The following is a 9046-nucleotide window of genomic DNA, read 5'->3' as shown; positions in this document are numbered from 1 at the left end:
TATATAATATATAGGCGCGTAGTAAAGTTATTTAGCTTATTAAGAGTTTTAGTAGTATAAAGCCTTAGCTACTAAAAGTATATATTATTATATACTATAAAAGTACTATTAATTATTCTTTTATCTACTATAATACTTATAAATTACTAGAACTTTATTTCTTAAGTAAATAGTAGATTAAAACTAAAGAAGATTAAATATAAGGTAGTAGTATCTCTACTAAATAAGTAGCTAATAGCCTTAGAATAGAGACGTTTAATAGTATTAGTAATAAGACTATAAGATATATATAGCCTTATATTATTAGCGCTAGTAATACCTAGACTAGTTATAATATTATAGACTTATAATAGTATTAAGGAATTATATATATCTTATATAAGGCTACTAATAGAGAGATTTTAATAATAAATATATATTATATTAGTAAAGAACTAGAAAAGAGCCTAATAATAAGTATCTTTGTTACGTTTTTTATCTATAAAGTTAATATTATTATATATAACTATATATTATTAATAATATATAAGTTATAGTAGATTAGCTTATAAGAAATTAGTATATAATTATAAATATATAGTATTTTTAAATATTCTACTCTAAGCGCGTATAAGCTTTTAGTTTAAAAATTTAAACTTATAATTAGCCTAGAAGTTTTTAAAAGTTTTTAAGAGTTTTTTATCTACCTATTAATTAGTAAAGAAATTTATTATACTTTAGTAGATATATATACCTCTACTTATTCCTCTACTTACTTTATTAAACTATTTACTTAGTAATAGCTATAATATAGCTTAAACCTATATAATATTTTAATTATCTACTTAAGTATACTTAACTCTATAAGGTATATATCTAAATATAAAGGTAGAATATTAGAGCTTTTCTAAGTATATAAGAAATAGATTATACTTATTATTATAAATAATTATTTATTAATATTATTATTTAACTTATAGCTTACTTAATAATTATATTAATTATATAGTAATTAATAAAGTAATTTATTTTAGAGAGGAGCTTTATTACGTATTATAGTTACTATATTATTTATATTAATACTATCTAAAGTTATATATTAATTAAATATAGAAAATAGTACTACTTTTATAAGTCTATTTAGCTTAATTATATAGAGCTTATTAAAAGTATTCTTCTTATAAATTCTATATTTCTAGAGCTCCTTATAGACTTTCTTTATTATAAAATACTACTAAGACTATATATAGTACTAATAGTATTTAATAATAGCGTTCTATAGGCTATTATAGCTAACCTATATCTTATTTATTTACTTAAAGGTCTAATTTACCTCTTATAATATTTATATAACTCTATTTAATTTATTTTTATATAATAATAATTAGTATATTAACTTATTACTACTTTTAAGATTAATACTATTACTATCTAGTTTAATACTATTATTATTTATATTATTATAGGATTAGGTAAGCGTATCTAAAGTCTAATTATATAAAGAGGTAGAGCTAGCACTTAATATATCTAAGTTAGTAGGAGAGTTAGATAGTAGACTTAATAGGTTAACGCTAGAGGCTGCAAGGACACGTTTATAATAGCTAGATATATTAATACTAAATAAAAAAGATACGTAAGAGCTTATAGATTTAAATACAATAGTTTTTAGTAATAGAAAATATTATTATAGGTAATAAGTACTAGGTTAAAGGTGCTATAGTTAGTTACTAATAAACCTCGTCTAAGTACTACTAAACCTAGAACTAAACTTCCTTAGACCCTCTAGCGGTAGAAGCCTTTCTCCCCCTTTAATTAGCTTAGGAGTTCCTAGGAGTTTTTAGCGCCGCGCTACTTATTAGCGCGTCGCCCATCGCCAGAGTGTCTAACTAGTGAGATAAGGCACGGTTGCGCAGGATTGCGGCGCGGTGCATCCTTCGGATCCTCGAAACTGATTACTAGTAAGCAGTTTTCTCTGTTGCTAATAATGGATCGTAACAATCTGACAGACGGCCCTATATCGTATTAAACTTAGTGTAATAGGTATAGTGTGATTAATGTTATATAGCGATCGGCTATTAGACTTTACGATTATATAGTGTTAATAAGACCGAAATTAATATCCCTAATCTCACAAGTTATATTTAAAGAGCTCCTCTCTATTCCCTTGTAAAGTCGACAATTATCAGTTTGCTACCTTATATTCAATATGCATGTTCGTATTGTTGTTACAATTACCTCTCTGCTGTCTTTAACAGTTGCACAAGGCAATTGGGTATATAAGATTATCTTGCCTTCCGAAGTAATGAATACTAATTGGTCGAGTCTAGAACTGTAAAAACTTGGATGATCCGACTTTTAGGAATGATGCGTACGCGCGTGCCCATAATCCATACGGATTGTGCGTCAATGATGCTGGCGTAGGGTTACTAGCACACCCCTGCCGTTCTGTAAGATCAAGCTTTCTTCTACATATTCTGATACTAATAGCATTAATCTAGAGCAATCCTTGCAAGGTTAACAATAATGGTATGTATTTTATTCTAAATCTAGGTTTACAATTGTTAATGCCTTTACAGGCTGTTATCCATTTGATGATGGTACAGCCAACTGTTCTTAAGCCTCACTGCTATGACGAGCTGAAGGCCCTTTGGATAAGTCCTCAATGGGATGTCGGGCTGTCCATAGAATCCGGGTGCTACTTGTAACAGCCTAGGCAAGACTAGTCGGATTAGTATTGGCAGTAGTTACTGTTATGGGAGTGCGTGGGACAATAAATAGGCCTTAGTTCAAATAGACCCCTAAAGGCATTGTACGAAAGGATATGAAAAGTTTGCAGAGCTAGCTGCAAGAGGTATCTCTATATACCTGTCTTGGTGGGATCTAGGTTAGATCCGACCACAAGAACAAACGACTACTGGAGGGGGCGGCGGATATTTCCTCCGGTTCGGCTCTAGGACGGGTCCGATACTTAGCAGTTGTAACATAGCTACAATATACAGACTCTGATATTAGCTATAGTGGCTTAAACGTGTATCTAATCCTAAGACTAAGGAACGTGCTAATAGGACACAGCGTGTACTAATCCTTACTAGTTTTAGGAGACATAAGACGCTCAAGATCCTAGAGTAACTAGGGTTAATTGGGCTTCAAGCTCCTATACTCATCTAGGTTCGAGTATATAGGCAAACCCAAAATTTGAAGAGGAAAATTCTATTCTCGTTCTTAATACTAACAACTACTCCGATGCCGACTTATTCAAGACTTTGCTTGAAGAAAATAAAGTTTTAGCTGTGATATTAATCTCTAATGGCCCTTGGGGTTCCGTGGGAGAGTTGAATCTTATTGAAGCTGCTGAACGCTCGAGTACTATGAAGAGATTCATACCCAGCTTATTCAGCGGGTTGCCCTTCACCGACGAGTAAGCTTAAAGTCTTTCCTTCTAGTTTCTATAAGCATTATAGCTAGTTACTTCGTTGATTAGACACTCTAAAAACCCTTTCCTCGCTGCGCACGTGGTAGGATACAAAAGAATCACCGAAGCGCTCAGCAAAACGTCTCTAGAATTTGCAGTAATCTACTTAGGCGATTTTATGGACTATTACCTTCTACTCCCTATATACGTAATAGTTTTGTTACTTAAGGTCTCCCTAACCGCTGAATATGCTGCAATTCCAGGCTCTGGAATTTTCCAAGTGTCGTTTACATATACATCCTTAACTGACAAGTACGTGTTGCTGCTTTTGGCTAAACTGCGAGAGATATGGCAGAAACGGTACTTTATTGCGGACGATGATTGAACTTGAAATGAGATTGTTCCATTGGCAGAAAAGAATATGGGAGTTCAGTTTGAAGACGTATATGATAGCCTAGAAAAGGTTGGTAGTGGGGAAGTGAGTGAAATACTGGGGATAGAGCTTCTTTACGAGGCGTTTGGAGGTGGGCCAGAAGCGAAAAGGTTTGTAATGGGGTGGTTTGCGGGGTATGCTGAGTGCATGGAGAAAGGTCAATTTTGCTATCGGAAGGGGCCTCTCTGGAGTGAAGAATTCAGCCATGTAGTAGAAAAGCTAACTTTCAACAAGGCGTAGGAGATCGCAAGAAAGAGTCCCTAGAAGCAGTGTAGCTATAGCTTCATGCTAGGACTAAGAGAAGATATACTTTAGTTGTATATTATTTCCTATATATGTACTTCTATCTCTACTAGCTAACTTGTTATCGTGAGCGACGTGGCAGAGTGCTTGGGTCTAAGAAGTGCTTTGGGGAGCTCGGTTTATTGGGCTGAGCGAGGTATAAAAACCCATCTATAGAGCAATTGTAATATGTAGCTAAAATAGTAACTACATTGTCTAAGTTCCTACATCAACGAAATGTAAGGAATGAAAAGGGTTCAACAAATTGAAGAATAGAAAATAAAGCCAGAGCACAAGGATGAAAGCAAAAGGGCTACAGTGTCAAAAGACATACATAGTATGAATCATTCCGAAGACAATATTATCCATCAAAATCAGCTGCAGAACACCTAACATAGGCATCCCCCACCATGCTCAACTATCTTGCGTCTTCTGCAGGATAACCTTGATCATCTCATTGCCCAGCTTAGTTGCCTCAGGAAACCTGGGCTCAAAGTACTTTTGAATCTGCTCAAACTTATCCCTGTAGCCATCAAAGTTGCCTAGGGTAATACGCGAGCTCCAATCTCTGGCTGCGAAAGTAAATTCAAGGTCATCGGCGCGGAATGTGTTGTCGTCAATGGCCGTCTCAATGGCTTCTTCGAGTAGAGCAGAGTTGCAGAAGAGATACTCGGTGATGCCGAGCCACATGCGCGAGGGCTAGAAAGCAGTCGTCAATAAACCAAGGAAATTCCAAGCATGTTTTGTCAAGTTTCACAAAAAAAAGCTGTTTCTTACCGGCGTGGAGCAAATCATGTGGTCATAGGGTACTATGCCCAGCTTCCACCAACAGTCTACCATGGCGAGCAAGCTTAGGTGATTGTTTTTTAGCTTCTTCTCTGGAATTGTGCCCAGGGCGAACTGATCAAGCAGGTCGTCCCGGAGCAATAGCTTCTTGCCGCTTGCATTGTCGCCAAATACAGCTTTACGCGCAGCATGGACACGTTCGCGTAGTTCATCCCGCTGCCCAGCGAGCATAAGCTTGAACAGCTCAGTGACTGATTCAGCATACTGTTTGATCTGCCTCTTCGCATCCGGATTAAGAATTGCCAGTCCAGCATAGACGTGCCACTTGTTGGAATAGATGCGGAGAGTGATGTTCATCTTGACATTTTCGATACCGCCAACGTAACGGGAGCTGTCCCACGGGTACTGGTTGTTGGCATACCATGCGCCACCCATACTCAAAAAGGCGGCGTGTGTTACTGCTTGCGTGTCCGCTGTGATGCGATCGTGTTGCTCAGCACTGAGGTAGACATGCTTGGAGCCAAGGCAGGACATGATATTCTCCACAAAAGCAAATTCATCGTCCGAGGCGCGGTACTTGATCAACACCAACGGTTGGCCTTTCGGATCTATACCGGGCCCATGGAGGGAGTGCACGGAGACGATGCTGACATCCTTGGGAAGGTGCTTATTAAAAGCATCCATTTCTGGGGTCTTGCATGACGTTTGCCCGCCTACTATGGCGCCAACCTTGGTAGCTATGCGCAAGACGGGTCAGTTTTGGACGTTGTCAGTAGCAGGAGCATCGGCATACAAGGACCGAAGGCCTTCACGACCGCATCGATATTCTTGGCCTCAACGCTGTAAATGATGAAGTCGCTGCATCGAGACACGAGATGGCCGTTTTGCATGATTTCCACTCTGGTCTGGCACAATCTCAGCATGGTTTCATTCATCGAGTTTATATAAAAAAGTGCTATCCTACAAAGTCCTTGAACTCTTCTACTAATGAATCAAACTTGTCCGGGAGGTCGCAAGCGTGGACCCTTGAGAGGCATCGTATTAGCAAAGCTGATCGAGGCAGCAGTCTGTGAGCAACTGGTTAGCAAAGTTGGCGCGACAAGTATGAACTAAGCGGATTGGAGTTGGTGTAGTTCAGAGTTGTATAAAGTTAGGTAGCGAGAATTCACATCATGGACGACGCCGTGGCCAGATGCTGAAAGCCAAGACGGCAACAGCGCGGACACGACGCCGTACTCGAGCCAAATGCACTCACGGTCATCATGACAGGGGGAGAGGGGAGTAAAAGAGGTCATGACTTACCAATTGCAGAACCAGTCGAGCTTGGACTATGGCACGCGCGAATGCACTACTCACTTCCATCCAGCGCTGCTCAGGCGTCGAGCATACATCTTGCCCATGTCGCCCATGCCAATGAGGCCAACACTCTTGCCGTCTTGCATGGTTGCAGTGGTGTCGCACGCTCCTATGCGTGGGTGCGGTGTTGGTGATCAGCCCATGGCGAAAAGTAAAGGCAAGAACTGCAGGCGTCGCACGGCGGATAGAGAAAAGTTAGGTTGCGGTCTTGGCGCGCTAGCAGCGGCGTTACGTTCCTCCGCACACAAGCGATTTCCACCCACCAGAAAGTTCGTCTTTGCAGTTGCCGACAGCATCACGAACCCGCCAGTCACGCCCAGATCTTAATTACCGCCAAAATGCCTCCCAAGCAGAAGGTTGCCCGCGCTCCTCAGGAGAACATCCAGCTCGGACCCCAGGTCCGCGAGGTTTGTCAGCGCGAATCAATTGGAAACAGCAGCATGAATTGACCATCTTGTAGGGTGAGCTTGTCTTCGGCGTTGCCCGTATCTTCGCCTCGTTCAACGACACCTTCGTCCACATCACCGATCTGTCTGGCCGCGAAACCATCTCCCGTGTCACCGGTGTAAGTGCGCCCACACGCACTCACGTTATGCGATGGTCGCTGATCAGGTACAACAGGGCATGAAGGTCAAGGCCGACCGTGACGAGAGCTCTCCCTACGCCGCCATGTTGGCAGCTCAGGATGTCGCTGCTCGCTGCAAGGGTAAGCCAGGCATGTTGAGGGGTTTCTTTTGCACAGACTAACAACTTGCAGAACTCGGAATCACCGCTCTCCACGTCAAGATCCGAGCTACTGGTGGTAACGGCACCAAGACCCCCGGCCCCGGTGCCCAGTCCGCTCTCCGCGCTCTTGCCCGTGCTGGCATGCGCATCGGACGTATCGAGGACGTTACACCTACCCCATCCGACTCGACCAGGAGAAAGGGTGGTCGTCGTGGTCGTCGTCTCTGAGCGTATGCGCAAAAATGGCTCTCAGTGGTGGAATATGGCATGGCATGGTTTGCACGATTTATGGTTTCATGACCACAATAAAGTCGCGGGGAACGGCGAATCTGCCTGGTCTCCATGTTGAACTTGGCTTCTCGTGTGAGAGATAGTCGAGCTAAATCAACAGAATCCTTTTTAGTTTGAAAAGGCTTCCCGACAATGAAGTGCTATTGCTGTGTTGATCAAAAAAGGTGTTCATCTATACATTACGATTACGACTTGTACTGGTATACCGTGATAGGCAACATTAGATGTCGACGACTTGGATGGAGTTGGCCAGACGCCCTGTGTTTCCATGCATCTGGGCTGCGTTGACCATGATAGTATTGGGGCTTTGGCCTCCCCATACCCGATCCCATAGTAGTTCCCTTATGCCGCGGTAAATAACCCTTACGACATTCCACCACAGTGTTGGGTTCAGCAGCCCACGAGTCCATTTGGACTGGATCGATAGCCCTTGCACGTAGGCGTCATGTGCTTTGTCCCACCAGACGACTGTCTGTCCAGCTCCCCAGTGTACGTGACCAAAGACGTGTAGAGCAGGCTTCACACGTTGAACCTCGGCCAGCAGGTGCTCGCAGCCCAGGCCTACTGGCAACGAAAGGTCGCGGTAGAATTTCGGTGGTGTATGCGTAACCAGAATATCTATGTCCTCAGGCACAGTCTCCGACCAAGCATCTTGACCCCGCTCGTACTGGAACGCGTGAATATTCATAGGGCCACAGGCGGGTATTTGCGGCGCGCCATATATACGTATGCGTCTCTGGCATCGATCCGCAGCCAGCAACGGCGTGTTGACACTCATGGCAGCATCGTCACCATGCACAGGCTGGGCCCTGATTGTGAGACTAACGCGTCGGTGCTGCAAGTAGTGCACTCTCTTCCAGTCCAACGCGTCTCGTCGCTGCTCTTCCGGCAGCGAAGCCCGCACCCTCGGATCGAGAAACGTGTCGTGGTTCCCGCTTATCACTACGATTTCCTTGTGCGGCAGCGCACTCAACCAATCAATCTGCTTTTGTATCTCGGCCACGCTCCCGTCGTTGGTCATGTCGCCAGCGTGGATGAGCACGTCGCCATCGGGGACATTGTCTGGGATTTGACTGTGCGTATCCGATATGCAAACAACGCGTATGGGTAGTTCCTGGAGAGGCTTGGGCGTTGAGTGCAGGTAGCTGAGGAACTGGTAGGTGTGGTGGAGCAGGAGCTTGACAGGCGCTTGGAACGAGAGGGCGGCTAAGGATGCTGGGTCGAATTCAGAGGGTGGGCGGTACCAGGGGTTCAGATGCTCGAGAAGCATTGCCGAGGGGCGGAGGGTAGTACGTGCTATCGCTTTTGTGGCGGGCGGCGTCTTGGAGAGCGTGCCGTGTTGTTGTAACATACAGTAGTGCATAGCAAAGTGACTAAAGTACGCATGTATTCTCTAGTCTAGTATGTTTCGCTAGAATATCCAGGACTTTGTCTATTTATAGAAATATTCAACAATCATACTATTTCTCCTGTATCATGGCATAAAATTTACCAATCTCTTCAGCGAACTCCAATCAAATTACTTACTTGGCCTAACATTAGATGCCTCACAAATATTTATATATGAAACAATGATAGATGCTGATCGTCAACACGCTATACACCAAAGAGAATCCTAACGTTTATCTACTTGCTTCAATCTCCATCTCACCTCTTCGTGTTGCTCAACTACACCTCCTCCTCGTGACGTTGCATAAACATACAGTATTCAACCCCATGATAACGCGTGACTGGAAAATCTGTGGTTATTATTTAAACTCTAGCTTTGGTGAAGAGATGTA

General features: G+C 42.4%; 3 protein-coding genes across 3 annotated transcripts; 1 reads left to right on the top strand and 2 right to left on the bottom strand.

Annotated features, from left to right (window-relative positions):
- Window positions 1-4520: 4520 nt before the first annotated feature.
- Window positions 4521-5782, bottom strand: PSV08DRAFT_252058 (uncharacterized protein; the record flags this gene model as incomplete). The annotated part of the gene is made up of 3 exons (XM_014223735.1): window positions 4521-4805; window positions 4884-5629; window positions 5686-5782. 3 exons carry the CDS (start codon window positions 5780-5782, stop codon window positions 4521-4523), a joined length of 1128 nt encoding a protein of 375 aa, XP_014079210.1.
- A 769-nt stretch (window positions 5783-6551) lies between these two features.
- Window positions 6552-7464, top strand: PSV08DRAFT_366240 (40S ribosomal protein uS11). Its single transcript, XM_014223734.2, has 4 exons — window positions 6552-6655; window positions 6709-6813; window positions 6870-6954; window positions 7006-7464. The coding sequence occupies exons 1-4, from the start codon at window positions 6587-6589 to the stop codon at window positions 7200-7202; spliced, it is 456 nt and encodes a 151-aa protein (XP_014079209.1). The 5' UTR covers window positions 6552-6586; the 3' UTR covers window positions 7203-7464.
- Window positions 7421-8911, bottom strand: PSV08DRAFT_412728 (Metallo-dependent phosphatase-like protein; the record flags this gene model as incomplete). Its single annotated transcript, XM_014223733.2, has 2 exons — window positions 7421-8523; window positions 8900-8911. The coding sequence occupies 2 exons, from the start codon at window positions 8909-8911 to the stop codon at window positions 7486-7488; spliced, it is 1050 nt and encodes a 349-aa protein (XP_014079208.2). The 3' UTR covers window positions 7421-7485.
- Between the last annotated feature and the right edge of the window lie 135 nt (window positions 8912-9046).

This window comes from Bipolaris maydis, assembly GCF_028858645.1.
Source record: "Bipolaris maydis strain C4 unplaced genomic scaffold PSV08scaffold_16, whole genome shotgun sequence".
Taxonomy (NCBI): domain Eukaryota; kingdom Fungi; phylum Ascomycota; class Dothideomycetes; order Pleosporales; family Pleosporaceae; genus Bipolaris; species Bipolaris maydis.
This window is presented reverse-complemented; position numbering and strand designations above follow the sequence as displayed.

What these genes read in the sequence shown, in the direction of transcription:
- PSV08DRAFT_366240 (XM_014223734.2), top strand. Translation starts at nt 6,587, where the DNA reads ATGCCTCCCAAGCAGAAGGTTGCCCGCGCTCCTCAGGAGAACATCCAG. An exon ending in TCGGACCCCAGGTCCGCGAG is followed by an intron (nt 6,656 to 6,708) that starts GTTTGTCAGCGC and finishes ACCATCTTGTAG; the next exon opens with GGTGAGCTTGTCTTCGGCGT. An exon ending in TGTCGCTGCTCGCTGCAAGG is followed by an intron (nt 6,955 to 7,005) that starts GTAAGCCAGGCA and finishes AACAACTTGCAG; the next exon opens with AACTCGGAATCACCGCTCTC.